Below are 27,511 nucleotides of genomic sequence, written 5' to 3' on the forward strand. Positions count from 1 at the left end.
AACACGTATTCGTGTTAATTTTCTAAGTTTTTCCGCACGATCCATTATTTTTTATTTCACTTCACACAACAGTATGAAAATTGCAATTTCACAATGAAGTTTTCTAACTCTCGATGATTCTTATTTCAATAGAATGTGTACATGCGCAAATTCAATAGAGAATTTTAGAAAAAACTCAATCAGGACCGCATAATGATCTTCTCAATGAAGCGCTAATAGAGTAGCCCTCGTTGCGGCGCTGACAGAAGGGCCACACGTATCAAATAATACAATAACCCTGATGTAGACACTATCAGCACCGGATCAGGTTTTCTAAAATAAGGCAAGCCATGACATTACCTGATTGCGCCCGGAGCAAAATGCAGGCAAACCTTAATCATTTTCTACTCGGGTTTAGGACGCCCGAGAGATGCGAAGCTTTCGCGTCTTTAAGATATCGTCGAACGACGACGACGTCTCGGAATATCTGGCAATTTCGTTTCGTTCGTTGTTAAAAAAAAATTCAAGAAAAACTCACGCGCCAAAGATCCCGCACTCGCATTTAAATCGACAATTTAAAAACCTCGCGTGAGATTTCGACCGAGAAACAATCGCTATCGTTCGCCTGCGGTATTTTAAACGCGTTTTTATCGTAAACAGTACGCGCGCTATTTATTCTCTAAATTTAGTTAAATATGACACTTATATTGAAGAAGTGCGTAATGATAGATAAGAAAAAATTCTCGTTTTATCGAACACATGTGTCGTCGTTACGCGTCAGAATGTCACGTCCGAGATCTGTGATAAGAAATGAATTACTGTCGAATAATTGTTGAGAACTAGTAAACAACTTTTACGGGACGCCAAGCTGAAAAGTTGAACGTGACACTTCGCAAACCAAAGGATGAGAACCTCGAGTTGTTTTTTTTTTTTTTTTTTATCGCGCCGATTGGAAAGCGTGGCGCGTGTGTTATCGAGTAATTTAGACAAAACGAAAATTCTGTGCGTGCGTTTCTCAATCAAATTGCGAATGAGACAAATTTTGAATTTGCCGTGATTGCCGATCAATCGCTTTGCCAATCATCGGTTGCGAAAAGAAGAAGGATCTCGGAAAATCTCGTGTCTTGTTTCGCACCTTGTTTCGCGATTAAATAGCGCGCGTGCAATGTAAATAAACGCGCGAGAATATAAATAAACGTATATTCGATCGAAAGTGGAAAACACATTTGCAATGTTTAATTATACAAATCAATCCCGTGATATATAGGTCTGTCTTACGAAACGATACTTCCTGTGAAACATCGACGACGAGCTAGATATTCATCACTGGATGTTGTTTACGTTATCTCAAGGTTGCTGCGTAACTGTCGATGCGATTCGCAATTAATTTGTCTCTCTCTTCGTTTTATTACGTCTACCCAATTAAATGTTCTTACGTAACCATTAAGTGCGGCAGACAATCGTAAAATAATGGGATAATATTCCGCGGATATTCTCTTGCACATGCGTGGTGTCGTTTATATCGAAGTTAACATATTAAAACTTTCTCTCTCTCTCTCTCTCTCTCTCTCTCTCTCTCTCTCTCTCTCTCTCTCTCTCTCTCTCTCTGGGTTTTTGTGATAAGGGATAAGTTTTGACGAGTTTTCGAGATAAACTTGTTGACAAAGTCCCAACGTAACTGAACGTCGGAGTTACGATACGGTCGTAAATGCATTAAAGATGACGAATTATCGTACATATGAAATTTACGTTCCCAGATTCGAGATTCTGTTTACACGTATATGTGTATATATATATATATTTTTTTATCGATGATTGACACACGTGTCGTCTCGCGATAACTTTCACGATACGAGGATCAGGCCGAAATAAAAAAAAATAATAATAAAAAAAGCAAGCCAAGGTTAGAATCCGCGCGTGCATTTAACGCTTCGCAAACGTTACGCGGTTACGCAGGACGATATGTGAAGAAACATCGGTTTTTTGGCGCAGCGCGATTTACCGTGTCGTGGTCATGCCGGCGTGTGTGCGTCAAGTGTCGTATACAAAAGAAGGGTCAAAAACTCTCGCTCGCGCTCTCGCACCAACGCACCCGAGCTCTGACTTGCTCGCAGCGATATTGCTTGCGAAAGAGCCAGAGAGACACAGAGGAGAGCAATGACCTAGTGCGCGCAATGCACGTGTGTCCGGCGGAAACCACGACGCGCGCCTCACGACAGGGCATTGGACGCCACGTGCGGTTCGCGCCGCCACTGGTGGGAGAAGGGCAATCGCATGTTTCGTTTATTAGAGAAATACAGAGAAAAAGGGAGAGAAAGAAAGAAAGCGGATTCGAGCAAAGAGGGACACACAACGATGGGTTTTTTGCTTTCCCCTCCCTCCCGCTACGCGTCAAAAAAAAAGAAGCGACCGATCAAAAGTTGTCGCCTTCATTGATGCGGATAATCGAGAAAGCGTGATCAAATCTCCGATGGCTACGCGATGTTCAAATGTATCTTTGTTTTACTTCATACGCGCGCAAAGATCGTAAATTGAGAAAAGCGGAAAGGAAGGAAACGCTTGAAACACATCGCGCATGAATTCTGACAATTATTTGAACTAATTTTGTGCATATTTCTATTCTTATTTTACCGTTTTATATATCTATGATTAACATATTATCGCGGAAGCGAAAAAAAAAACGAAAAGCGATTCGAACGAGTATAAATTATTCGGTCATGTTTATTTATCTCTTTTTTTTTTTTGTTTTTATCTAAAAGTCGGTTCTGCGTCGTTTAAAATTAACGTTTACGCTCCCCGCTCGTTTGCTAATTACTTTCTTTGTACATATATATGCGCGGCACGTGTCGAATCGCGAAGAGAAGCCTTGACTTTTGCGAACCGACTTGACTGTAAGATATGACGAAAATTTAGCGATCAATACTCTCTCGGGCTTTCGGACGGTTGCGAACCATCGCGTCAACGAAGAGAGATAGGATTACAATATATGAATTCCGCGTGTAAGCTCTTGTGGGACAATCGACAAATAAATTCGCGTGATATTTAACGCGTGACGCGGTTACTTGAACTTGAATTTTACCGACAATTGAGAAAAGAAAGATAAACTGTGCGTTTTTTACGCGAAATGCATATTTACGCAACTACGAGGAACGTATATTTGTAACAAGTCGCATAAATCACAAAATAATAATAATTTTACACAAAAACATTTGTTTAACATAAATATTATTAGTTATCGTTTGTCAAGTCGTCGTGTTTGAAAAAAATTTGAAAATTCGAGAGATTCGCACGAGAAAACAACTGTGCGGAAATGCAAAGATCTGTTTGAAAAACTATTTGACGCATAAAACATGTAAATGATTTTTTACGCTCAATTATTTTACAAGGGGCCAACCTGTGCGCGTAAGCCGCTACTGGAAACGCTACTACGCGTCGTTTGGTTTGTGCGAATCCCCCAAATTGCACGAGAAGAAACCGACCGGAGGGTTGCCATGCCTTCGAGGCGAGGAACCTGCGAGAGAGTTCGCATTAGTAGGAGAATAGGATTTGTCGAGGGGGGAGGACGAGGGGGGGAAAAAGGCGTTGCTAGGGAAGGGTGGGCAGATGGACCGGCTAAAATCGACGATGATGGCATTGGCGGCAACGATGTAAAGAAGCGAGAGAAGAGAGACGGAGAGTGGAGGGAACACACGAGAGAAGGAGAGGAGAGTGAGGCGGAGGGGGAGTGAGAGAGACGACCGCGAGCGAAAGAGCGGATCTAAAGTGATGTTGGTACCTTGACCAATCTCAACGCAACTTGTTTTAAGCTATCCCAGAACAAGAGAGCGAGAGCGAGGCGTCTTTAGAAAACGAGTTATGCGATTGCGTCGAAACTGAAATGGCGAGACCGGGCCGGAAAAAAAAAATAAAAAACAAAAACAAATGCGCGCAAGGTTAGAGAACGGAGAAAATAGAACGCTCTTGTGTCAAAACTACATATGCGCATATAATCTTATTGGATTTCTTCTCACGTTGATATTTTGAACACGTCGTGGCGGTCATTCGATCAACGAGAATTTGTAGACAGAATTGTTTGCGAGATTGATACAAATTTAGAAAAACATTTAACTTCTGTTACAAAAACAAACGATAAAACTAGGCGCGAGAGGAGCAACGCGTCACAGATTTCAATGACCTTGAACCGTACCGCCACGGACACGTTGGCTCCGATCGCGAGTAATGTCCGAGAAATTTCAGACGTTGCTCGTTGTCGATTAAACAATTAGTAAAAAAGTTACCTTCATTTTACAAGATCATAAAAAAATTTCTCTCATTCTTCTTTTTTGGTTACTCTGAGAACGTCGTCAAGCGACGTCTTGGGAATGTCTTTCAAGCTCGTTTGATTCGATTTACCGACCATGTAGCTTTGGTTTGAGTTTTTCGTGGGAACAAAACATCCGTGCGCATACGCGAGCGTTTCGGTAACTAATGTCGCTGGTAACTAATGCAGGCAATAATACGGGATCTGCGTTCGAAAAACCCTGCTCGTTGGGTGGATCGAGGAAGTTTGTCAACCAATCGGAACGAAGAGATTTTCGTTTCGATTGGTCGGTCGAATGGTGCGAAACGCAGCGAATTGAAATCTAGCCAATCAGAACGAAGAACGCAAAGTTTGGCGAACTTGATTTCGATTGGTCAAATCAAGTTCAATTTCTTAATAATCCCGTATTTTCGGGCTGTATTTTCTTCTATTGCCGCGCTAATCTTCCAACTCGGTTGAAAAATGTTTACCTTCAAATTGTTGCCCGTTCTCTTTCTGACCGCGTGCATCGCAAACGGCAGCGAATCGGAGTATTGCAAAGCGTCCGATGAATACAATGAAAATTCAGAAAAATGCTCCACTTCGTACCGTTTCACACGCAAACGGTTTGTCAGTTGTTTATTTATGAAAACTTGGAAGAAAAGTTTCGAACTTGCCATATTTAATTGACAACAATTCTGCTGTGTGTTGTTATAATTGTTTTTGTTACATAAAAATACACGATGTTACGTTTTCTTACAGTTACGTTCTCTACGACGTGAATCCCCCAGAGGGTTTCAATCTCAGAAGAGATGTTTACGTTCGCATTGCTGTTTTTCTGAACAAATTGATTAAAAAGGACAAAGAATTTCAATGGCAGTTGGTATTGCCACCATGGGGTAGTGTATAGAACAGAAATACAAAGCTGACAGTTTACAACACATGCAACGCTCATTTCTAATTTAATTTCTAACTGTTAGGTCATCTGTATCATTGGCGAAGTCAAGATGCAGGAATCCAGGATCGACTACCTTGGAGTACTTTTTTTGATGTCGCAAGTTTGCAACGATATGTACCAGTCATTGAAATGGACAAATTTGTGGAAGGTAGTCTTTTCTCATCTTTCATCAATTGCAAGATATTGGACTGACGTGTTCAATTGGTCTTAGGTTCTATAACTGAAAATGAAATATCACTTCAGTGATGTGTTGATAAATTTTCTTTAAGTTTAACATTGTATAAATTATTTACTTGACTTCACAACAGTTTGATTTCAGAGCAGTCATCCGAGAGTAAAGAGATAGAGCTCGATTGTGTTTATATCTTGCAAAACGATGAAGAAATGTTCGAGACAGGCAGATTCGAGGATAAGAACGAAGTGACAAAATGCAGTTACGATTCTTTGCCGTATCGCAAACAGAAACAAAACGATTCTTATGCTGGTTTATTCTGGGGCTATGACATCACAGCTCGAGATTTGAAATGTCTGAAATTCCACGGCACAGTATCCAATCTTCGTCAGAATCTCAAGCCAACGCGATACAAGTAAGATTGAGACCAGGTTTGAACATGATCGATTTTTCGATCTCGTTGACACTTCATCCGTTTTTACAGATCCGTGATGTTCGATCACATGGAGATAGCTCTGCACGACGAGTACGGGTCGAAAGAATATTGGAAGGCTCGACGCAGCATGCGTTACACTTCCGAGCTGTACGATATCGCGGCGAACTACAGAAGAACGTTTCTGAATTCGACCGACGAGACCGACAATACGGAACGACCAGTGGATTGGACTGAAGAAAAGGTATTTTATATTCGATTATTTCCAGTGACAACAACACATTATCGACAGATTCGCTTCAGAGCCGGCGAGACGCGAGAGGCGGTCCGTACGTGGCGGTTCATCTGAGAAGACGACGCGATTTTCTCGTCGGACACAAGGCAACTGTGCCGTCGATAAAAAGCGCCGCTTCGCAGTTGAAAGAAAAAATGAACGAACTTGGCCTGACTGTCTTGTTTGTCGCCACAGATGCGGAACAACACGGTGCGCACTTTGCAAAACCACAATTGAACAACAACATGTGTGGCAAAATCGATCAATGTGTGTTTTTCTTTTAGAATTTGAAGAACTCAAGTCGCATCTGCCTCAGTACAAGGTGATGAGGTTCGTGCCGTCTAATTATGTAATGAGAAAGTTCAAAGACGGCGGAGTGGCCATTATTGATCAAATTATTTGTTCGTACGCAAGGTAATTACATCCTTTTTATCCCGCTACTCTTCGTTTTCAACGCAAGTTTCATCTTAGTTTTTTTTTTTTTTTTACGTAGGTATTTTGTAGGCACGCACGAGTCGACGTTTACGTTCAGAATTCAAGAAGACAGGGAGATTATCGGTTTCCCATCAGAAACCACGTTCAATCGATTGTGCAAGAACACCAAGAAGTGCGCGACAAGTGGAAATTGGCAGATCGTTTGGTAAAGTATTGACAATATGAAATATCTCAGAATATCTTTAGCCATTTTTTGTATAAAAGCTTGATAATAAATAAATCCAATTTAACTGGTACTGGTGTTCGTTGCCATATGCTTTATAATGCAAGATAATCTTGTACATAAACAAATTATAAACTATCCTGAAGGTAGCTAACAAATAATTTTTCCAAGTATCAATGCAGATAAAAAAAACAAAAAATAAGTAAGTGGCCGCGTTCGGCAGAACCGAGCGATTCAAGTGTAAGCATTTTTGTTGTATAACTTTTTATATTGAGAAAAATAGTCCAATCACAGACAATAAGCACAAAGCGCTCAATTCCGTTGAAATGCGGCCAATGAGTATATGTATATATATATATATATTGATAAATAATACATTAGTATAAATTTATCACGATAGAAGATTTTGCGACGTCAGAATCGAGAAAATTTATAATTTACGAGTGTGTTCTAACAAAAACGAATAAAAAAAAGTAAGTTTGTACGGAAATACCGTTTCGCGCGTTTTGACGTAAGCTTCAACAATTTTAAATGCATATTTTCTCGCTTCTGACGTCACAATCCGGCTGCAGCGACTATCGACTCTACTCCTTCAAAATAGAGGTCATTTATTAAGGAGCTGCGATGTAAATTTCCACCGTTATCTTTGGCTATAAAGATAAGGGGTGTTGTACAGAATTAGAATTTATTTATATATGATACACGTACATATAATACAGTGAAAGCTCCGCTTTTCGCAATTTCGCTCATTCCAGTTATCGCGAGATGTATCATCAAAAGGAAATGATGCATTTCTCGTGTTACGCGCGTGTTATGTAAATATTCAGATACCGCAATATCTTGCAATGTCTTGTAGCAGTCGAAAAGAAAATTAATTTAACGATTAGTGCAATTATCCTTAGATCACTTTTAATATGCAGTAAAAAGAAAAAAAAGATTACGCGCATAGTTAAAAATGATAAAAATCACGACACGAAGATTGCGGTAAATATTTCTGAAGTTTACGAAACAATTGTAACGTTTCTCAATTTGAATTTTATAATCGTTTGACACACGCGCGAAACTTGCCGAATGAATTAAATCGCGTTAATCGGAGTTGGACCGTACATATGCGCACACCGACCGTGAGACGCTCGTTTTTCGCGAGATAGCAAAAAAAACAAAACGTTACATTTTTACGCGCCGTTTCTTGTCTTTTTTCTTTATTCAATATATTGTCGGTCTGCAGCTAAAAAAAAACGGCGCGTAAAACAAAAAAAAAAGAACATTCTTTGTGTTCTCTCGATTCAGCGCTCACTCAGAGTCGATGCGCACGCAGAGACATTCATGCGCACAAGCTACACACACATACACGTATACATATTGCAGCAATATAAATATAAATCCCCCTTATATGTATATTTATGTATATTTATGTACATGTATGTATATGTTCATGCGTCCAACTTGTTTTGCAATCGTCATCGGTTTTTTTGTTTAACGAAACTTGTTTAGAGCACATACACTTCAGATGCACCAAAAGATTCCTCAATAGCTTCCAGTGTCTTCTTTTTTTTTTTTTTTTTAATTTCTTTAATACAACGTTTAAGACTTCTCAGATGCTCGACGTAGCTGAGTCTCTTGTGGACTGTGACGTCAGAAGCGAGAGGAAATATACGCCTAAAAAATTTTCACTTCGCTGTCCGGCACATTTTACCGTGTCTTATTGATTAAAAGTCAGTTTGGGCGAGACAAATACTCTTTTGTCCTGACGTAGGCTGCAACAATTTTAAACGTATAAATTTCCTCGCTTCTGACGTCATCATTCAAGGTGACTGAGCGAGTATCGAGAAGTCTTAACAATATATTTCTCTCTCTCTCTCTCTCTTTCTGTGTGTGTGTGCGCGCGTATGCGTACAGACTTTCTCACACGTGTCTTCGTCTTACAAGATCAAGAGTATTTTTTGCGTAACTTTTTCTATTTTTCAGTATTTGCGCTTTACGACCGTAAAGAAGCTGCGTGTCCTTGAATATAAATAGAAGAGAAATATCTGAAAATAACGCGAGTTTAATCATTCTTGATCCAGAGAGCTGAAGGCGTGTACGAGATAGACTGCGTGTGCGAAAACACACATCATTTATGTGTGAGTATCCGGATATCATTAACCTAATGTATCCTAAAACCAGATTTTGTTTTCTTTTTTAAACATCGAAGAATTTTTTCACAAACACTGTAAATTTAACATCAAGTGCGGCTGTACTACTTAGTTAAAATAAATATATATATGTATATATATAAAATTTTTTTCCATATGCATATATATATATTTTTTTTTTGTTCTGCAAAAAGAGCTTTCACTGCTGTCTTAGAAATTCCCGCGTGCGAGGTAATCTCATCGACTTTGTGTCAGATTTCCTCCATATGTCAATTATACTCTCGTCCAGTTTTTCTTCGTAGTAACGTAATCCGTTACACCGTTTCGGGCCTATCGACGTCCAGGGCACTTCCGTCAGATTTTCTCTCGCGACCGAGTAAATCCTTATGTATTTCGGCTTTATGTAATTCTTCAACAACCAGTGAATCAGGTCGAGATTGAACTCGCCGGATCGGGGTCTGTTTATGGACAGTTCTTTGATAAACACTCGTCTCTGCATCGTTTGTACTATTTTGAACATCTCCAGATGATTAAAATTATCTTCGAGCTTCTCCTTTTCCTCCTTGGTATCTATAAATGTCTGCAAGTATGAAATCTTGTTTTACACACGCCATCAACATCTTGCGGCACATTTTTTTTTTTTTTTTTTGTGCAAAAATAATCAAATTCATGTGTTTGTGCAATTACATTGAACAGCCACTCGAGTTGCGCGTATTGAATGCTCGATCTCCGTATTAACAGTTTGTCGGAGAACAGTTTCAGATATTGGAAGAAATGCATGATGATGTCCTCGGCGTACATAATACCGATCGCCGTCACATTGAAATCGATCTTTAAAAAATTGACGCCCGCGGCGTATTCAACTATGTCTGCCGCGATGTCGTGACACCAATTTTTGATCTTCAAGTATTGCAGCAAGGTGTCCTCTCCCGCGTGTTCCAACAAATGACAAATAAAGTCCAGGTGCTAGACATTAACAAAATGTCAATGAAACAAAGATGCGCAACGTTGTGTATATATAAACTTTAATACAACTTTAATACTTCAATAAAAAATTATAATATCCGTTGTGTTACCTGGTAACTCCAGTAATTCGTTATCTGAAAAGGTAAGGGAAATATAATCCTCACGAACTTGATCGGTGTTTTGGGAATGAGGTACCACTTGACGCAAAATTCTTCCGGGTGTTGAAACGGATGGTCGTAGATCGACAGAAAGTGAAATGTCGTGCCGTTTATTCGACAGAAGAGATCCAGCACTAGTTTCTCGAGGTTGTCCAACGTGTCTGAACATGTAAAATCGATAGTTCGCTAGTGCAATGGATTTTTTTCTCTTCAACAAACGCGATTAAAACAATTTGTATATTTGAATAAGTACGCGTTAGCGCGAGTTGATCAAAAAGAATTAAGGGTGGAAAGCGAAGTGTGAGATGTGTGTTACATTTTGTTCTTTTTTTAATTACAAAACACAAATACCGCCTTACCATTGCTGCAAACGCACAGCGACATACGATTGCCGGAATAATTGCTTCCGAAGAACTCCAACAGTCTCTCTCTGACGTTGACGCCTCTCAGTTTCGGTATTTTGCTCAACGTTTCCTCATTACCCGTGAGAAGTTTCGAATAAGGATGCGCGTTGCTGGCAGTGAACTTGTCGAACTCGTGCACCCGTTGGAGATCGCACTTGAGATTGTCTTTCCATTCCAGATCTATGATCTTCGCCTCTCTCTCGATCCAATCTTCCTTGAAGAGAGGCGTTAGAAAAATATGAACGAAACGTCCCAAGACAGAGCGAAAGTGCACGGATTTCACGTTGACGTAGAAGCTGGTGTGATCCGCTGTCGTCGTCGAAGCGAAAACCCCACCGCGGTTAAACAAAAACTGTCTGAACTGATTGCATCTTCGTTGCTTGCTGGTTCCCAGAATCATCACACGTTGGCACAAGCACGCCAGTCCTTGCATATCAGGCGGGTCGTTAAAATAGCCTTTAACAAATTGTTCGAATTGTTTCTCTAAACTCAATTGTGCAATTTATTGTTGTTTGACTGATATACGTGATGTCTCAGATTCGAAACCAAGAGATGAGACATCGTCGCAACAGGTGCGACGAAAGAACAAGTTTAGATTGAAAAATTGTGTTTGCGGTTCTTCAAAAAAAAAAAATATAAACAACTTGACAAATTTATAAAACCAATCAACAAAAATTACCAACGTTAGCGTCTAGTACAACACTTGCTCTGGAAATTGTTCTGTCGCTTATCAAACACACTCTTATCCCATTGACAAGTTCCAATCCTCGGTAGGATCTGTGATCGGTTTCTGATTTTTTTACATCGTAGTATCGCCACACTCGACGATCTTGCGCGTCTGCCATTGTCAGAAACCCGATTGAAAGACGAGGTTTAAGAAAATCAAGAAAGTTAGCATTGAATCCGTACATTTGTATTACTTTGTCAGATTACACACCGTGTTTGTTTACCGTCGTACCTTAAGGTCGCGAGTTTGGATTTGATGAGGAAAACAAATATTTTCTTCCACTCGCAAGGAAAGAAACACAAGTACAGAAAACGTAATTGTGATTGCGCGTAAAGAACATTTAAAATGTTAATAGTGTGCACATGTGTGTGTAATCTATTCTGACCTGGTGTAGTTGCACGCATTAAAAAAATAAGTAACGAAATACTCAAACAAATGTTTGCTTTTCTTGAGAGCTTTATTGTCACGTAAATAACAATAAAACAGGTAGCAATGTTTGGCAGAGCCACTTAAGGCCGCCGCTTATTACAAATGTTTATACAAATTTTTATTTCTATTCCGTACTACTTTATCGTCCCATGTTACACAAGAATAAGTTAAAAATATTACAAATTGAAAGAAAAGTAGTTACAAAAGCACCGTTCTCTCTCTCTCTCTCTCTTTCTCTCTCGCGCACGCGCGCGCATTACTTCGTAAAAAAGTTTGTTTCGAGACTGGGTTTTTTTTTTGTAGTAGCTCATACACACATATTGCGTATAAAATTATTTTCGGTGTTGCAGCAGTCGTTTTTTTTTTTTTTTTTTTTTTTTCCAGGAAGCTAAATAAATTTGTGTCTGTAAACTTGGCGAAGCGGCGCGTACATATAAGTCTGCAAATAAATCATTATTTACACATCATAAACAAACATTGTCGAATCGAGAAAGAAGAGTAAATAATAAAAACTTAATGAAAAATATCTCCATTTTCATTCTCAAGTAGTTTTGCATATACATTTCCTTTTTCTGCAAAAGAAGAAAATATCTGATTGATTTCCGTTAACGTCACACAATCGTTGTAAATACACTTAATTAAACAATTAAATGCATCACCAGTAAAAGATGATATTTTTTTGTTTTACTTTATCGTTCATGTGTTCTACGAACCGAGTGAAAAGATAACGGATATGTATGTGGCGACAAATTATTATTATTTTTTTTTATCTTTACTTGAAAAACCTAGCGATTATTCGCACAATTCAGCGATTGTTACGTTAGACACGACGTGTTAGAGATGACACTTCGATGCTGAATAGAAAGTTGCAGAATATAAAATCACGCAAATTAACTGTAAAGGTATTTGAGCTCCCGAGATGCATTCGGTTGATATCACACTCTGTATCTCACTAAAATCACACATTCGCGCAAACTGTACGTTTCGATACAGTTTTTCTTTTTTTTTTTCTGTGATTCATCGTAAATTGCGCGTTCTGCAATGTCTCTCTCTCTCTCTCTTTCTCTCTCTCATCGGAATGAAATCGCTCATCTTTATGTCAGTAGAAAAAAGACATACACATTTCTGCATCCGTAGATCCAAAAATCGTCATATAGTACAGGCGGATATACTTGCGGCGGTGCAAGAATAAGTTTTAAAGCGCGGTTTTTTTGTTGTTCAAGAATATATACTTGTTTTTGTACACAATGAGTTCGATCGTTGATTCGTTGGAATTTTTCTTTTTTTTTTTTTTTGGTTTTTTTTTTAATTTTTTTAGTACGTTTAGGAGCCCTTTGATGCATTGTTGTACAGAGGTGTGAGACGTTTCACACGTTTCACACAAATAAGCGCGTTGGCGTATCAACTTTCGAATATTACAACTAGTTCCGAGTAGCATAGCCGCGACATATGAAGTAAACAGAAATTAAATAACTTGTATCATATAGTTCGAATATATGATTTCGAAAGACTGAGGAAGAAAGTGGAGGAGCAAATGCAGCACGTTCACAACATGCCGAAACCCTTCGAATAATTGATTGCTTTCAACAAACGATCTTGCAGTTTCTCTATTGTGCTGTAATCTGGTAACAATAACACGTTGAAGCACGTATGCGCTATTGGCAATCTGAAAATACACAACGAGATGATTTCACGTTTATCAAAACGGGCGAAAACGAGACAGTGACAACAAACAAAAATCGAGTCAAAGAGCGTAAAACAAAAACATCGCCTTACCTGTCGGAATCTGGACCGTGTCTGGCAATGACCATTTTGAGTCTCGAAAGACCGCCAACCGGCACCCGATCACTGCCGGTTGTGAATTGAAGAAGTCTCCGTTGACTCTCGGGCGGCAAGGAGTGAGCCACACGCCAGAAGTTACGTATCGCCTCGCTGTCGACGGTGTAACCGCCTTCGTATTCCGTAGCCGCTTCCAGCTCGGCAAAATCGAATATTTTGCTCCCGCAAACGAGCTATACGTGCGCATCAAACAAATCCGTCAGAACAATCGGCAGATCGATATAACCGTTTGCGTTATGTAAACGCGCACGATCACTCGATTCATACCTGTTCGATCTCCTCGGGTCTGAAGAGCAACGCGAGCGGACTCTCATCCGTGACCATTTGGAAGCCGCGCCTGAAGGCGTTGAATTGTTTCTCCACGGATTTGTTCAGCAGGAAATCCGCGTAGAGATCGACGAACTCCTTTTTGTTATCTTGGGTGACGTACAAGTTGTCGCCGTTCTCCCTGAGTTCGTAGAACGACAACGATCCGAACACATCCCTGTGGAAAAGCGAGGACACAATGAAAACGCGCGGGCGTGCGTGTTTCCTCGATCGACGACGGGGCCGATAACGTACCTGTAACCCACCCGGAAAGTTTGCATAAACGTTTCTGGCATGTCGTCTCCCGTGTATTCCATTAATTCTTTCATTGTGCGGTACAACGTCGGGCCCCAGTCTTCCAGATCGGTGAAAGCACCTTTCCTGCCCAACAATTTTCTATAAACCACCATTGGGAAGCGCACGTCCAAAATTACATTGTTGTAAATCGCCAAACCGAGGACAATTCCTATCAGTGTGAACTGCGCGTCGCTTTCGAACGACGTCGGATTGAACCAAGTCATTTGCGTGTCTTCCTACAAACAATAAAAACCAAACAAGAACAAATTACACGCAATTGTGCAATTTTTATTTACGCATTGGGCTGTAAATTGCAAAAACAAATTCTCACTTGAGTGGTGAACATGCCGTAATCGGGATTGAAGATCTCTTCCACGACTAATTGGAAGAATTCCTTCGACACACCACCCTCGTCAACACCTTGTTCCCCTTCAAACTCGACGACTAACTGCTTTTTCAAATCCGACGGATTCTCCAACGCTACCATTTCCAGTTCTACCAATGCGTCATCTATCAAATGATCTCTCCGCACCTGTTTCAACGTAAAGTTAAACAGGTTTAGAACGCGCGAGACACACGTATCGGATCGTCATACACATAGCCGGGGTAAATAAACGAACCTTCAATCTGAGATACGGATTGGTGGGTTGTCCGACAACGGTCTGCAAAAAACTCATACGTCGTTCGCTATACATTCGTATACGATTATCATAATACAAACCCAGAGTTTTAGTGGCTGGTGTGAGAATGAAAGCGTAATGCATAAAGCTAAACTTTGTTTCTGCGTTTTCGTCGTTTTCACTTTTGTAATAAGCAAAATCTTTGTCCATCTCCACGGCATCGCTAAGCGGCTCGTTGTAGAAATCGGTAAACGGTATGAAAGGTTTACGCGCGTCTAACGCGGTAATTCCTAATTCTGTCGCTAGCGGATCCTAAAACGAGATCAGTATATTTCGTTTGAATTAAAAATCTACAACGAAAAAAAAGATACGTCGTGCGGGAAGAAATAAAGAGACGATACTTGAGATGGCGTTGACGTTGACGATCGCGAGCCAGTTTTGTCGCTGCTACCCGATTCGGCCTCGTCGCCGAGAGTCTGCTCGGGTATGTCTAATTCACCGGCCAACATACTCGCGTAGTACAAGATTTTCATGACTTTCGTGGGTGCGGTGATAGTGTCCGCATCCTGGACACAATAATCCCGCGTAAAAGTTCCCCCTATTACCTGTAAGACATCCACACGATAACAATACCGAATTTCTCAAATCGTTGTTGAAGAATTATACATCGACGTGATTGGACAAACGCACTTTAACGGTTATGAGTTCCTGGAGCGCCTGAAGAAGACCGGGAAGCCGGGGTTTACAATGCTTGGCCCATACCCGTGCCAACTTGGCTTGGGCCACCACAGGCAAACAGTTCAACGCTTTACACAACATGTGAAGAGCCAATTCCAAGTATTCGCTATTTCCGAGCATTGGGATCTCAAATACAATGATGAACGCTCTTAGAAACATTTCCATGCTTTCCCAGCTTGAGCGAAATACCCTCACATTTAACTCTATGTCCTCTGCCAAAGTGACTAGCGCATTGACCAGAGCTGACTCGAACACCTCGCCTGATTATTAAACACAAAATTAAATGAACGAGTCCGCGAAATGTGAGCTTCCATCTAAGATTCCAAGACGAATGTAAGTGCGAAATATTAAACAATGTCGGTTTTTTAAAAACGACTGAATGAGAAAAACTACTTGAATTTAACAACGAGCCCCTATCAACTGCTTTGCCAAGTAAAAAAGTTATTTTTAGATTATGTTGTTAAACTAAGATATAAAACTGTTTTGTGTAGCGAAGTATTTTAATACGTAATGACTGTAGATTTGTTTGGTTTTGGTTACATAAAAAGTGAAGAGAACAGATTAATTTTTTTTCTCATACCTGGCAAAGACCAAAGTGCTTCGAATGCTCGACGAACTGATGGCAAATCGACACTGGTGTCGTCATTATTAGGAACTGTCGGTGACGGATCACTGCTATCCTCATCTTTATCTTCGCCTTGAAGAGATCGTACTGCCTCTTTGTTCATATCAGCGGGAGGCCTCAACAAAGTGTCGGGCGCCCGCTCAAGAAGTGCCGTGAGAGGAGAATTGCTCTTTTCAGTCTTTTGAAAGCTGATGCTTAATGACTCTTTGCAAGAAAACACTTCTCCCAAAGTACGAATCAACAAAGAATATGAGCTTTCTGCCTTACATTTTTCTATAATATCCAGAAGCTTAGCTTCTGTGAGATATGGTTGTTTTCCTAATCAGAGAAATTAACATTTATATTAGCTTCGCTAATCACCAGCTAATTGTTTGTGTGTCTTAAAATTAAAAGTTTCTAAAAAAATCAAAATATAAATACGCGCTGGAAGTCGGTTGGTTTGGTTCGAGAATTAAAGCTTTTTTTTAAATCGACTGAGTAATACCTTCGTCAGAACTCGTAGAATTAACATTTTTTACAGGTAGACTTTTTGCTAATGACGTTTGTCCGGGTTCTATGGTAGTTCGTGCAACTTTACTGGGTTGTGTGCCATCACATAGTCTCGCTTCTTGTGAGAACAACTGGATTGCTTGAGCAGCTGCTTGATTTGGAGTTAGATTAGTAACCTAGATTAAAAAAAAAAAAAAAAAAAAGAAACAACAGATGCTTAAATATTATCCAATTGTTTCGCAGAGCAATTGCAGCATTGACAGAAGTTTTCAAAAGTCATACTTTGCCACTTGAGGCACAATACTGATTGTCACAATAGGGATTTCCACAACCATCAGTAAGTTGGTAAAAGTAACGTTCAATGAGTTTCTTCGCAGCCGCACGCTTCATGTCACTGCAAGGACTCTCCGCACGTACCCTACAAAAAAAAATCAGAAGAATATATACACACATGTGCGATACGCGTGTACGTTATTCAGGTAGGTCTGATGTTTTAACTGCCTGAGGAAGCTGGTACTTGGGCAAATGCTATAATCGACATTTTATTTTTTGAGAATGGCAATTGTAGTTGTTTTGAAAGTTTGAATTACAAAATAAAAACACATTCTACTGAACATCCAATCGGGGAGAGAGAAACGAACACTACGCGCGAAGAGAAAACGAAATCACTTTGAGATCTATGAGACACAAAAAAAAAAAACAAAACGATGCCAAACGGCTGCGAGACTAAACGGCCGAGGTCGAAAAAATCGTCACATTGTTGTACAATTCAACAAGGAGTCGGATAAAGAGGTGTCGTTCGCATCAAAACAAAGTTCTAATAATAGATCATCTCTCTTGCGCTATCTCGCTCACGAGGACGAAGAAAATAAAAACACCTCTCTTTCTAAATTTTCACCCACAAGTGAGAACGAAGACGGAACAATACACAAAAGGAAAAACTACTCGTACGTGATGCGTAAACGGTTGGAAAAACTGGAAAAACTGTGTGCTCCGCGCCGGGGTGAGATTTCGAAGCACACGCTTCGATTGAATCAATACACGGACAATATTTTAACCGCGAACGTTGTCGTCAACTTATCCGTCAACGACCGTTCGATCTCGCGTCACTGCCGTTTAACCGATGATAAAAAATAATAAAAAAAAAATAAATAAATAAAAAAAAAAAGACCGAATTTGTTTATCACGCGCGACTTAGTGTCTCGGGATGATGAGAGTTTACGCTGCCTAAAAAATCTATCGCGTGTGTACATGGTGTTAATCGAGAGAACAACAACGTATTTTTTTGTATTGTCTCGCGCGCGACACTAAGGGACGCACAAACGACAGTCTCGTGACACCTGGAAATGTGATCTTCTCCAGGGTCCCCCTGACTCTTGGAACTCATAGACTAGAAATCGGTCGGTATTTTGCCTGTTTGTTCGGCGACGGGAGGGTTGATTGAATCGTACCACCACGCGCGCTCGTTATCACCGCACTTCTCGTCCGCACCACAATCGCCGTTATCCAACTTTGAAACTGTAAATATTTATTTCTAATCCTTAGAGCGAGAATATTTTTTCCGTGCCACTTTTTTTTTTAAAGTCCTTTTAAACGTCGCCTTTAAATCGCGTTCCACAAACACGCGATCGAGGCAACTTCTCTTCGCTTTGATGATTCGTCGCCCCCTCGGTGCTTCAGCGCACTTCTCTCGCACGTCAGAGAGACCGACTCCTCGTAACGAAAGAGGGGAGAAGGAGAGGAACAGAGACACACACAGACCGAGGAAAACGCGACAAAGAAACACAGAGAAATAAAAACAGAAGCGAGAGAGAGAGAAGAATATAGACGGAGAACCGGAGAAACGGGGAAAGAGACAGAGACAAGAGGTAGAGAGAGAGAGAAAGGAGAAAAACAGAGAGATAATTCGAGACGACTATAGCTTCCGCGCGGGGGAAAGTAAAATTTTGTTTGCGCCGAATTCGCGTATCTTGGAGGTTATGACGAAAACACAATCGACAATGCGCGAATTACGTGATGTTTTTACGGTGAGAGATCGGGAGCGCAAACTTGATCGTTTCACGTGGTATAAACAGACAAAACTCGTCACGTCGAGAAGAATCACGGATCTCGGGGATTATCTTCGTCGTCTTTCTGCACTACTGACGTCTATCGTTTGCGATCACCAACACAACCAAGTCACCGCGAGTCAATTGCAACTGCGCAAAAGTAAAAAAAAACAAAATGCAAGGAACGGCATCGGCTCGGTCAACGGTCGGTCAAAATATTTGTTTAGCAATATTTTTGAAATTGCATGTTTTTTTTTTTTCATGCAATATTACTTTCATAATTCGATGTACCTTTTTGTGAAGAATAATAAAAAGAGAATTGGCGAAAGTTGCGCGTGTGCGTCGTAAAATATCCCTATGTGATTATCTGGGGAATAAAATCGAATGCGTTCGAAAAACACGTGGATAATTGCGAGCGGCTTTCTGAACGCTGTCATTGGGTGCGTTCAGACAACTCAACGGTTGAGGGATTAATCACTTATGATAGGACTATTCTTCAAAATTTTCTGCGGTTCCAAAAGTATGATCCAATCAGAAGTGATTATCTCTCAACAGTTGTGCAACTGTTGAGTTGTCTGAACGCACCCAATTGATGATGACTGCGTTCCAATATTAACTGCCAGTACTAAAAATCTATAGTACTTGTGACGTGAAGTATAGATTTTTAGTGCTGGCAGTTAATATAGGAACACAGCCGATGTCTGATCATAGCCCTCAGTTCCGTTATTACTACTGGCAGTATTGAATCTATAGGATACGTGACGTGAACCTATAAATTTTCAGTGCTGTCAGTAATAACGGAACAGGGGGTGAATAGAGGGAGACACGCATGAAATTTTCAAAATTTTCTTGGAAAGATGTGGTTTCCCACATCGCAAATTTAAACTCAAATATAAAATAAAAATTTATCAATATAAAATTATGAGCTGGGGAAAGTTTTCAAGAAAATCAAAATTCATCGAGATCTTGAAAGTTTTATTTTTCAAAAATATGAGACAATGAAAATTTCAGATGAACAAGAAGATAATTCTGAAAACTTGCAGTTTTTCATACTTATATTCACATGTTTATTCTTGTTTTGAAAATTTCGGAGAATTGTTTAATTTATATAAAAAAAATTTGAGATACGCATGTACAGAAGTTTTTCTGCGAAAAACAAAAACTATATTGCACATATGTAAGAAGAATGTTTTAGATAGAAATTAAATACTATAAAAATTATTTAAATATTTAAAAGTTTTGTAATAACTCACGCATAACCGGATAATTTCCTTATGACGTTGTTTACGTCATTAGATGTCGTTTTGACGTCACTGTGTAACATTGACTGACGTCATCTTGCTCGGGGAATTTATGTATCTCAATAGTACGGATAATAACAATACATATAGAAATATTGCGTTGTATGGAAGTAAAATTTAACCCCTTTCTTTGCTTATCTTTTTATTTTTATTTCTAAAGGCCCAAACGGCAACTATCATACTATATTGACAACGCATTTGTAACACGACTTCCGAGGATGGTTTATCGTATTTGAGTCTCTCGTGATCTCAAATTGTTCTTTCATTTGTAAAAAATTTAATTTTGTAAAGTTACATTTTATATTTTTTGTCGCTCAGAAAAAAACGCAGGTCAGGGTTAAAACGAGCGAATTGAATTAGTTCTAAACCTTGGAATGTTTGAATGAACCTTATTGATGAAACACGCAACACTCTTGTTGCATTTATTTATTTATTTAATTATAATGGAAATCAGTAGCATGATTTTTACACGTGCTACTGATCGTAAAATAAAAATGTAAAAATTTCTATTATGGGAGGAAGATCTCGAAATAGTTTTGGTGAGATTTGTTTTTTACTTCTGGACATCTTGTACACTTTTTCTCAGAATTATATGTAAATAAAAAAAAAAAAAATAAAAAATGCAAAGAAATGTCCTTGTGTATAGATGTGTGTGCGCGCGTGCGTGCGAAAAGAGGAGAAAGAGGAGAAGGTAGAAGAGAGAAAGAGAGAGAGAGAGAGAGAGAAAAGAGAGGATGCAAGGTTTAGGACAGAACACAGTTCGCAGGAGCAGTATCGATCGATCCGAGTGGAGTTGGAAACTCGACAGGTCTCATATCTGGGCACGCAAGAGGTGTAGGAAAGCAGAAGAGCGAGAACGGGAGCGAGCGAAGGAAAGCCGATCTCCGCGGAGAGGCAGAGACAGAGAGAGAGAGAGAGAGAAAAAAAAAACGAGAGAGAGAGACCAGCCGGTATAGGAGAAAGCGCCCCTATAAGTAGGCAATCAGATAGGTCGGACAGCTGCCCGGGCACGGATCCGCGCGCGGTCCGTTCAATTCTCTCATTCCGTCTATGTATTTCCGTTCGTTTGCGCGTTGGTTCCTTCCGCTCGCTTTTCTCTATCTTTCGAGAGCTTCCGCTCTGTTCTCTCGCCGAGTGTGACCTTGAAAAATTGTATGACAGTGTGCGAATCCTGACCTTGGCGAATTTACCTTCATCAAGAAGTTACATAGAGATCCGATTTCGTCAGCTGACTCTTTACCGGCGAGTTTACGTCCTGGTATAACGTCTGGTGAACATACGAATGTGTGCGTTAATTTTAAGCAATGAGAACACGGTAAGTGACACCTCGGATCGCTTGAGTTTAATTTAAGTTCGAATTTGTGATTCTCTCTCCGTTTTTTTTTTATCTGAAATCAAATTCGACAAGTGAGAGATAGACGGACTTGTATAATCGAAATAAAACGCGTGTTTTTTTCGAGAGAGAGAGAACCGATTTTCGGTCTAATTGCAATTTGGCACTCGACTTGAATCTTTGCGTAGACTTGCATAAGTTATTTAAAAAATATTGTATTCGGAAGAATAAAAGAAATTCTTCAAAACACAGAAGAAACAAGAAATTCGAATTTCCTTTTCGGCTACATTTCATTTGGTCCGACAATATCCGCTTAAAAAAAAAAAAGAAATTATATAATAAAGACCTAAACGGTTTTGGTTTCATTTAAAGATTTGCGTATCGAAGCAAAATTTTCAATTGTGTGTGCGAAAGAGACGATTATAAATTGGAAACGCGAGCCTCTTAGCGCGAGCAATTACGTAATTCCGCGTGTATCACTTCGATGCAAACGCGATAACAACAGTTAGAACCCGAGTGATTATTATTTAGCACTTAGTTAATTAGCGCTTGTTGAGATTTCGGATAGAGATGAGACGGTAAATTGATAACGAACGTTTCAGAAGTACGAAGATAATGAATTTTCTTGAATTAAAAACAAAAAGACACTCTGTGCTCTTAAAAAACTTATTAGTGAGAGAGATTGATTGATTGATTGATTAAGCTGTATTTATGAGAGAGAGAGAGAGAGAGAGAGAGACAGTAAAAGAGAAAAACTATAATTGCAAACAAAAAAAAAAGTATTCAATAAAGCAGTTTGTGTGCAGGACAATTGAGGAGAAGTGAGTGCGTAGACTATCGACTTTACTAAGGAGAGAGATGAATATCTGCATATTGAATTTCGACGGGATTCGACAGCCATGAGAAAACGAAGAAACGATTGATGTATCACGAGCGCTTTGTAGTGTAAAAGAATGGAAGAAGCATCCTCGAGAATTCGTCCTTATTTGGACTGGGACGTAAGCAGAGTTTTTTTTTATATATATAAGCGATCCGAATTATTCGTCAAGTGTTTTAATATAATATATAATATGACGCAAAAATATATATTGCGTGAAAAAATGATTTAAAAAAAATTTAAGCGTTTGAAGAAAACCGACAGTGCAATTTCGACAATTTTTCCTGAATCTGGGATTACGCTGTTGGTTCGATCAACAACGCAAAGAACCCGAGGAACATCCTCGCGCGTTCGAAGATTGTTTATTTAAAAAAAAAACAAAAAAAAACAATTTTTGACGCTCGTCTTGTTGGGGATGGAAGAGTGAGACATGCACGTTGCCTCGATTTTTCGGTAGAACGAAGACAAATACTCCGTGGCGAATAGCCAGGCGCCTCTTCAGGGCGGAGATGATCATCCGGAGCGCGGAACGTGGACGGGAAGATTCGATTTTCTGTTATCTCTTCTGGGATACAGCGTGGGTCTCGGAAATGTCTGGAGATTTCCGTATCTTTGCTACTCAAACGGCGGCGGCGCCTTTCTGATACCGTTCACCGTGATGCTCGTTATCGCCGGATTGCCGCTCATGTTCATGGAACTCTCCTTAGGTGACGATTGATCGAATTTTGTTGTTACAAGAAAGTTGTTACGATTCTCTTACGAACACTTCGTTATTCGCACGTTCCTGCCGCACGTTTTGTTTTTTTTTTTTTGTTTTTTTATACAGGACAATACGCCAGTCTCGGACCGGTTGCGGCTTACAAGCAGTTTTGCCCGTTGCTTCGCGGCCTGGGATACGGAATGGTTCTCATCAGCTCCGTCGTCATGCTCTATTACAATTTGATTATCGCCTGGACGCTGTATTACATGTTCGCCTCGGTTTTTGGTAAATAACATAACACATACGGGATATATTTTTTTTATTTGACAATTCGCTGAGTGTTGAAAGAAACCGGGGAAAAAGTCTGTCCCGCACGTTTAAACAAATTCGATATCTCGATAAATAATTATGTGACATATTGTATACAAGATTGATGACGATGTCACGTGTGTAATTGCACGCAATCGAGTTTTCTGTCCTTTTTTTTTTTCGCGATAAGTTTTCTATTTCAAAACGCTCATTCAGATTGTTCGCACAGGTGGTTGGGAGTTGCCCTGGGGCAAATGCGAGAAAGAGTGGAGCACCGAGGATTGCTTCATGCCAGACGCTGCCGAGGCCTGCGCCTCTCAGAACGCCACTTACTTTAAAAAACGATGTCTCAATTCGACCCAAATGACCGCGATGGGATTGGTTATCGATAACATAACCAGTGCCATCAGAAAACCGCCAGCCGAGGAGTATTTCAAGTATAAAAAACCTACATATCGATTATCGGCTTTTTTGTTCTTTTTTTTTTAACTCGCGCTTTTATTTCAACTCGTCGATATGCAGTTTTCCTTTGAATTTTTCTCCTTATAATTTTTGTGAATATATAAAACACTACTCAAGTTGTATTCGAAGAAAACATTTTTCTTCCCCGGGTGTGTGTGTGTGTTTAGCAATCACGTTTTGGGGATCAGTAGCGGGATCGAGGAAACCGGATCGATTCGGCCGTCAATGGCGGCTTGTCTGTTTCTGGCGTGGATCATCGTGTTCCTATGTCTGAGCAAAGGCGTTCAAAGCTCGGGCAAAGTCGTGTATTTCACCGCGCTTTTTCCTTACGTCGTACTGGTGCGTCTTGCGACTAAAAAACGTCTTTGTTTAAGTACCTGAGAATCTCGCGCGAAACAATCTCTCGCCTTTTCGCGCAGATCGCTCTGTTTATTCGGGGGATTTTGCTTCCCGGCGCCGACGAGGGAGTGCTATTCTACTTGACCCCCGACTGGAAAAGACTGATGTCCGCCAAGGTGTGGGGAGACGCAGCCGTGCAGATCTTCTTCGCTCTGAGTCCAGCCTGGGGCGGTCTGATCACGTTGAGCTCGTACAACAAGTTCACCAACAACTGCTACAAGGATTCTCTGATCGTGGCGATCAGTAACATCGGCACTTCGTTCTTCGCCGGCCTGGTGATCTTCTCGATGATCGGTTTTCTCGCTCACGAGCTCGACGTGCCCGTCGCTTCGGTGGTGGACGAAGGCGCCGGTCTGGCGTTCATCGTTTACCCGGAGGTAGTTTTTTCTACCCTATCTCGCACATGCATTTTGGATATGCGATTTGAGAGAATATATCGACGAGCACATCTCCAAATCAACGATTGTTCCTTTGAAGGTTGTGGCCCGTCTGCCAATCGCGCCGATCTGGTCGCTTCTGTTCTTCATCATGTTGCTGACATTGGGACTCGATTCGCAGTTCGCTCTCATGGAGACCGTCACAACCGCGATACTCGACGGGCTGCCCACGCTCAGGAACTACAAGATCTGGGTGGTTCTGGGAGCTGCGGTGATCGGTTACGCCGGTGGCGTTGTTTTCACCACCAATGCAAGTTACATTTTGAATCTCAAGCGGAATATCAATTCTCATCAATTTAACGTGTTTCTTGCAGGTATAAAAAATTGTTTTTTTTTTGTTTTTTTATTTTGACAGGCCGGTATGTACTGGCTACAGCTGATGGACAAGTACGCGGCGAACTGGTCCGTTTTGTTGATCGCCATAAGCGAGTGTATTCTCGTAGCGTGGATATACGGCGCGGATCGCTTTCTGAACGACGTCGAGCAGATGATCGGGCCTCGCGGTCGTCTGTGGAGATTCTTCTGGACGTGGATGTGGAAGGTCGTAACTCCGGCCGCGCTCTTCTTCATTCTCTGCTTCAATTGGGTAAAGTACGAGCCGATCAAGTACGGAGTTTACGTTTATCCGAAGTGGGCGGACGTGTTGGGTTGGGTCATCAGTATGTTTCCCGTCTTGGTGATTGTCGGATTAGCTGTTGTAAGTCACAACGGTCTCATTTGACTGAAACACTAAGAAGCCATGGTGTTTGTTGTACGAGAGAAAGACAATTTCTTTCAGGATCAACTGAAGAAACAACGTCGACGATCGGATTATGACGATGATTACGAGGACGACGATTACGAGGACGACGATGCCGACAGCAGCGGCTCTTGCCGACAAACCGAACGGAGAAAGAGCAAGCGCAAGAACAAAAGTTTGTGGGAACGCGTAAAATTATTGTTGCAACCGACGTCGGACTGGGGCCCGGCGTCCCAAAACTCATCCTCCAGAACGCCGAATCGCACGCCCTCGTCAGGTAAACAATTCCTTATTATCTCCAATGAAGCGGACGTACACGTGCGCGTAGAAAGTGAAAAAAAAAATCAGTTTTTAATTTAATTGTAATTCCTTGAAAGGACCTGGTGCATATGATACGGTGCGTGATATGATCGTTTTAGTTAACGGTGAACCGATAATACAACCGCCCAGCGCTGTTGCTATTAGCCACAAACTTCCCGGACCGTCGATTCTCAAGAATTCTAGTAAAACCGATCTGATCACGTCGCAACAAGTGTGACACGACGTGCGTCTTCAATTCAACGACGACAATTTTTCTTAGACAACCCGCGCTAAAGATATCTAAAAAGAAAGAGAGAGAAAGAGAGAAAGAGAGAAAGAGAGAGGGAGAGAGAAAGAGAGAAAGGGAGAAAGCATATCCGATACACACAAACTTGTCACAAATAGAAAAAAGGATTTCTTATTAAAATATTGTCGGTAGTTGCAATCTTTACCTGCGATTGCCGAATCACATGTTACAAGATTTATATACAGAGCGTTCCAAGACGATGTCAAAATGTAATGAGGCTGTAATGAGTTTTTCGCCTTCACACGCGGTTCAAGCGCGACCTAAAGGCGCAAAACATGCGCGCGTATGCGCCAAGTACATTCTAGTATTATTTATTAAAGAAATTTATAAGAAAGTCTTCAAATAGAAGAAGTTCGTAACTTGTTTCACACTCCGAAGTGTGTTGCTCATATCCGTTAAATGTGATCGTTTTGTAATTATGATTGCTGAGGAAACGAAGAAACCACACACGGGTTACAACAGCGTAACAAATCTTCGTTCAGTTTCTCTGGATGATTTGTTAAAGTAACAATATTTTTATTACCACACATATAACTCATATTCTTTTACAAGTTGGATGATTTAGCGTCGATATAAAAAAAATATTATAATTGTTGAAATATAAGATTCCTATATGAGATTATTTTCCCACGCTCTACGAAAGGTATGACAAAATTTGTGAAGAAGCGAATACAAGTAGTACCTGTTGTTATCTATCTTCCAAAAAACATAGAAGCTTCGATAGATGTCTCGTGGACAATTTTCAATATCAATTAATTTTAACAAAAGAGACTCTAGGAAAGAATAGATTGTAGATATCTATTTTAAAACGTGTGTGCAAGAGAAAAACACTTAATGAGAAGAAAAGACAGAAGGGGAATGTAACGTGTAAGTGTTCGTATTGTGTAACTTATAAAAAAAATTTGTAAGAAAAAATTATATATATATATATATATGTGTGTGTACAAGGTTAAAAAGAGTTATCAGACGAAAGTTACTCAGTTTGAGAGACTGATATTGAGAGAATTGACCGACATGTTAAAAATTATCCCAAGTGTTACCGCGTGAAGATCGAACTTATCCCTCTTTGTGCATATGTGTGTATATGCGCGTGTATTTTTAAGTCTAGATGTTAAAACAAAAAAAAAAACAAAAAAAAACAAAAACAACCAATTAACAGCTTTCGATGTCATTGAAGAAGCTCAAAGTGACCGAAGCCCAAAACAAGTTTCTGAACGGAAAGTGGTCCAGCAGCGCCAAGTAATTGCTACAAAAAATGTTCATATCTTTACGTTAATTCTTCGTGTTGTTCTGTATATCTCCGATAAAATGGATGAATGGAATCTCTGTTTTTAATATCGGGAATATATATATATATATATATATACATATCGCCTTGACCCCCTAATGGCCGTTCATCAAGAATATACGTTTTCTGCCATCAATCAATCTGCCGTCAAAAGTGTGTTCGACAGACGTGTTCGGTTTCTGATGCCAGCAAATTCGTCGTCAGACTCGCGTTTACAGAGTTTGTTACAGAGCTTTGCTCTTTCCAATTGCACGGTATTGAAGAAATCGCGGTACGGATTCTGTAACAAATCCGTGACCTTTTCGACGACGAAAATCTGTGTTGTCACGGGCAAAAAATCTGTTTTCCAGCCGGCTTATATCGCCTTTTAAGTGAGATAATTGACTGTTTTTAACAAGTAAGGGATGACATATGTAAATAGTAAGCGATAATAATAATTGAGATTGAACCGCTTACTCATCACGAAAACAAAAATGTTAATTATTTTGTTTCCTACATATCTATTTTATACGTCATACAATATAT

General features: G+C 40.2%; 4 protein-coding genes across 12 annotated transcripts; 2 read left to right on the forward strand and 2 right to left on the reverse strand.

Moving 5' to 3' along the window:
• The first annotated feature begins 4,709 nt into the window (after nt 1-4,709).
• Nucleotides 4,710-8,976, forward strand: LOC109859392 (GDP-fucose protein O-fucosyltransferase 2). The gene is made up of 9 exons (XM_020437625.1): nt 4,710-4,884; nt 5,021-5,157; nt 5,239-5,364; nt 5,536-5,803; nt 5,873-6,065; nt 6,125-6,305; nt 6,380-6,509; nt 6,589-6,735; nt 8,722-8,976. Exons 1-9 carry the CDS (start codon nt 4,742-4,744, stop codon nt 8,741-8,743), a joined length of 1,347 nt encoding a protein of 448 aa, XP_020293214.1. The 5' UTR covers nt 4,710-4,741; the 3' UTR covers nt 8,744-8,976.
• Nucleotides 8,841-27,505, forward strand: LOC109859390 (sodium- and chloride-dependent glycine transporter 1-like). 4 transcript variants are annotated; one of them, XM_020437622.1, is made up of 11 exons: nt 8,841-8,876; nt 21,975-22,166; nt 22,503-22,752; nt 22,872-23,030; nt 23,284-23,491; nt 23,684-23,855; nt 23,936-24,292; nt 24,393-24,602; nt 24,708-25,049; nt 25,131-25,368; nt 25,469-27,505. In XM_020437622.1, exons 2-11 carry the CDS (start codon nt 22,122-22,124, stop codon nt 25,627-25,629), a joined length of 2,142 nt encoding a protein of 713 aa, XP_020293211.1. In that variant the 5' UTR covers nt 8,841-8,876; nt 21,975-22,121; the 3' UTR covers nt 25,630-27,505. The 4 variants fall into 4 exon arrangements, with proteins under 4 accessions (XP_020293211.1, XP_020293210.1, XP_020293209.1 ...); XM_020437621.1 differs by lacking the exon at nt 8,841-8,876 and adding an exon at nt 20,605-21,150 and having other exon boundaries at nt 21,964-22,166; XM_020437620.1 differs by lacking the exon at nt 8,841-8,876 and adding an exon at nt 20,605-21,150.
• Nucleotides 9,079-11,811, reverse strand: LOC109859391 (insulin-degrading enzyme-like). The gene is made up of 5 exons (XM_020437624.1): nt 11,096-11,811; nt 10,372-10,872; nt 9,965-10,173; nt 9,576-9,854; nt 9,079-9,468 (listed from the first exon to the last, which is right to left on the reverse strand). The coding sequence occupies exons 1-5, from the start codon at nt 11,325-11,327 to the stop codon at nt 9,088-9,090; spliced, it is 1,602 nt and encodes a 533-aa protein (XP_020293213.1). The 5' UTR covers nt 11,328-11,811; the 3' UTR covers nt 9,079-9,087.
• LOC109859389 (ubiquitin-protein ligase E3A) lies at nt 11,929-18,867 on the reverse strand. Of its 6 annotated transcripts, none has more exons than XM_020437619.1 (12): nt 18,826-18,867; nt 16,769-16,904; nt 16,482-16,662; nt 15,953-16,315; nt 15,325-15,632; nt 15,036-15,239; nt 14,635-14,946; nt 14,346-14,546; nt 13,973-14,250; nt 13,679-13,895; nt 13,349-13,584; nt 11,929-13,238 (listed from the first exon to the last, which is right to left on the reverse strand). In XM_020437619.1, exons 2-12 carry the CDS (start codon nt 16,874-16,876, stop codon nt 13,118-13,120), a joined length of 2,529 nt encoding a protein of 842 aa, XP_020293208.1. In that variant the 5' UTR covers nt 16,877-16,904; nt 18,826-18,867; the 3' UTR covers nt 11,929-13,117. The 6 variants fall into 6 exon arrangements, with proteins under 6 accessions (XP_020293208.1, XP_020293202.1, XP_020293207.1 ...); XM_020437613.1 differs by lacking the exon at nt 18,826-18,867 and adding an exon at nt 17,827-18,708; XM_020437618.1 differs by lacking the exon at nt 18,826-18,867 and adding an exon at nt 18,513-18,707.
• Nucleotides 27,506-27,511: the final 6 nt, after the last annotated feature.

This window comes from Pseudomyrmex gracilis, unplaced genomic scaffold (assembly GCF_002006095.1).
Source record: "Pseudomyrmex gracilis isolate BER0280 unplaced genomic scaffold, ASM200609v1 scaffold_260, whole genome shotgun sequence".
NCBI lineage: Eukaryota > Metazoa > Arthropoda > Insecta > Hymenoptera > Formicidae > Pseudomyrmex > Pseudomyrmex gracilis.

What these genes read in the sequence shown, in the direction of transcription:
- LOC109859389 (XM_020437613.1), bottom strand. Translation starts at nt 17,873, where the DNA reads ATGAGTTCCAAGAGTCAGGGGGACCCTGGAGAAGATCACATTTCCAG. An exon ending in ATCCGTATCTCAGATTGAAG is followed by an intron (nt 14,547 to 14,634) that starts GTTCGTTTATTT and finishes ACGTTGAAACAG; the next exon opens with GTGCGGAGAGATCATTTGAT. An exon ending in GACCCGAGGAGATCGAACAG is followed by an intron (nt 13,585 to 13,678) that starts GTATGAATCGAG and finishes GCGCACGTATAG; the next exon opens with CTCGTTTGCGGGAGCAAAAT.
- LOC109859390 (XM_020437622.1), top strand. Translation starts at nt 22,122, where the DNA reads ATGGAAGAAGCATCCTCGAGAATTCGTCCTTATTTGGACTGGGAC. An exon ending in GTCCTTATTTGGACTGGGAC is followed by an intron (nt 22,167 to 22,502) that starts GTAAGCAGAGTT and finishes ATTTTTCGGTAG; the next exon opens with AACGAAGACAAATACTCCGT. An exon ending in TGATTGTCGGATTAGCTGTT is followed by an intron (nt 25,050 to 25,130) that starts GTAAGTCACAAC and finishes AATTTCTTTCAG; the next exon opens with GATCAACTGAAGAAACAACG.
- LOC109859392 (XM_020437625.1), top strand. Translation starts at nt 4,742, where the DNA reads ATGTTTACCTTCAAATTGTTGCCCGTTCTCTTTCTGACCGCGTGCATC. An exon ending in TACCGTTTCACACGCAAACG is followed by an intron (nt 4,885 to 5,020) that starts GTTTGTCAGTTG and finishes GTTTTCTTACAG; the next exon opens with TTACGTTCTCTACGACGTGA. An exon ending in AATGGACAAATTTGTGGAAG is followed by an intron (nt 5,365 to 5,535) that starts GTAGTCTTTTCT and finishes GTTTGATTTCAG; the next exon opens with AGCAGTCATCCGAGAGTAAA.
- LOC109859391 (XM_020437624.1), bottom strand. Translation starts at nt 11,327, where the DNA reads ATGTACGGATTCAATGCTAACTTTCTTGATTTTCTTAAACCTCGTCTT. An exon ending in GCTGTGCGTTTGCAGCAATG is followed by an intron (nt 10,174 to 10,371) that starts GTAAGGCGGTAT and finishes TTACATGTTCAG; the next exon opens with ACACGTTGGACAACCTCGAG. An exon ending in AACTCGAGTGGCTGTTCAAT is followed by an intron (nt 9,469 to 9,575) that starts GTAATTGCACAA and finishes TCATACTTGCAG; the next exon opens with ACATTTATAGATACCAAGGA.